The sequence below is a fragment of the Propithecus coquereli genome, unplaced genomic scaffold (genome assembly GCF_000956105.1).
Source record: "Propithecus coquereli isolate 6110/MARCELLA unplaced genomic scaffold, Pcoq_1.0 Scaffold222, whole genome shotgun sequence".
Classification (NCBI taxonomy): domain Eukaryota; kingdom Metazoa; phylum Chordata; class Mammalia; order Primates; family Indriidae; genus Propithecus; species Propithecus coquereli.
In genome coordinates this window covers 3,232,481-3,233,848 of record NW_012147412.1, presented here as the reverse complement: position 1 = coordinate 3,233,848, position 1,368 = coordinate 3,232,481, and the positions used below count along the sequence as shown (strand labels likewise).

General features: G+C 39.6%; 1 protein-coding gene across 1 annotated transcript in view; it reads right to left on the bottom strand.

Annotated features, from left to right (window-relative positions):
* The window catches only part of CRTAM (cytotoxic and regulatory T cell molecule), a 58,082-nt gene that overhangs the window by 18,680 nt on the left and 38,034 nt on the right, over positions 1–1,368 (bottom strand). Inside the window, exon 6 of the mRNA XM_012644878.1 lies at positions 206–286. Coding sequence (XP_012500332.1) covers positions 206–286 — 81 coding nt within the window. The remainder of the gene's footprint in view (positions 1–205; positions 287–1,368) is intronic.

Here is a 1,368-nt window from a genome sequence, read left to right as displayed (position 1 = left end):
TTTATGTTATCCTGGAGCCCATCCCACTAAGCAAGTACTCCTGACGTGCTTTTACTCTAGGGCACTGCAAGGCAGGAGCCAGTTGAAGGGGGCCTGTGTGGTCTTATTAAAAATGAAAATAAAAATATTCTTAAAACTTAGAAAAGTGACCTTCCCAAGGAGGCACAATTTTTTTAAATAAAGGCTTAATGGTTTCGGCACTTACCAGTACTAGTGGGCTGCTGAGAGTCTTGAGAGGATAGAGAGCTTCTCTCCAGAGCATCTGAAACTGTCTCTTCATCAGTAACTAGGAAAGGGGAAAAACAAAATTCTGCAACTACGGAGAGCAATTTTACCCACATTGTGTTCCGTAAAAGAGATTGGAGAATGTGTTTGGCTGCTACCTGCTTGTAGAGGTTGTGCAGAAACCCCAGAACTGTGTGTTCTGCAGCTTTTGCTCTGGGTTTTAAATCTGTATCCTGCTGATTGCCCATCTGCTGGCCTGCCTGGCTTAAAAGGACAGCATGCTGGACCTCTGTGTGTCAGCAGTAGTAGGCAAAGGGTATTCACTGTCTCTATGTGTATCCATCCATCCCTCCATCCATCCATCCCTCTATCTGCCCATCCGTATATCTATCTACCTATTTATTAGTTAGATGGCTTTGGAATCAGCCTCAGACTGGGTTAAATTCCAGTGCTGCTATTTGTTTGCTCCTGGGTGAGTTGGACGAGATGTCTAATCTCTCTACTGCTCAGTTTTTTTTCTGATCTGCAAAATGGAGATACTGACAGCATTTACCTCTTGGAGTGTTTTGCGAGAATTAATAAATTCATTTGTATAACATGTTTAGTACAATGCCTGGCTATTTATTAAGCACAATGCTCAAGGTTATTATACAATATTTTTTTGAAATGCTGAGGAATGTTTACAGAGGTTGAACTTAGTACAGGTTTCGCCAGTCAGAGCACAGGCCCACATCCAGGAAGTACGTGATAACTCTGCCTGTCAATTTACAAACATTAATACTGACATGGCAAGTGGGTAATGTCTTTATGAAATTCGTGGGTACTTCTCAGTGTTTATTTAATCGAAGAATTTTCTGTGGTTTTGAAATTCATTTTATTAATCAAACATTTAAAATTTTTGAAAAGTATAGATACCTGAATTGTGTATAAGAGCTCTGAGAAGAGGAAGAACTGCTAGGAAACACTAGAGAAATAGTAGTATGGATTATTATATAAGGCTAAAATGGGCTCTGTGATCACAAAGATGCCAGAGAAAATTGAAGAAAGAGGAAAGCTACTGGCGATGAAAAGATGGAAATACTAGAAAGCTAGTCAAATAGCAGTACTGGAAATAAATTATACGAACAGAACATGGGAAATGTT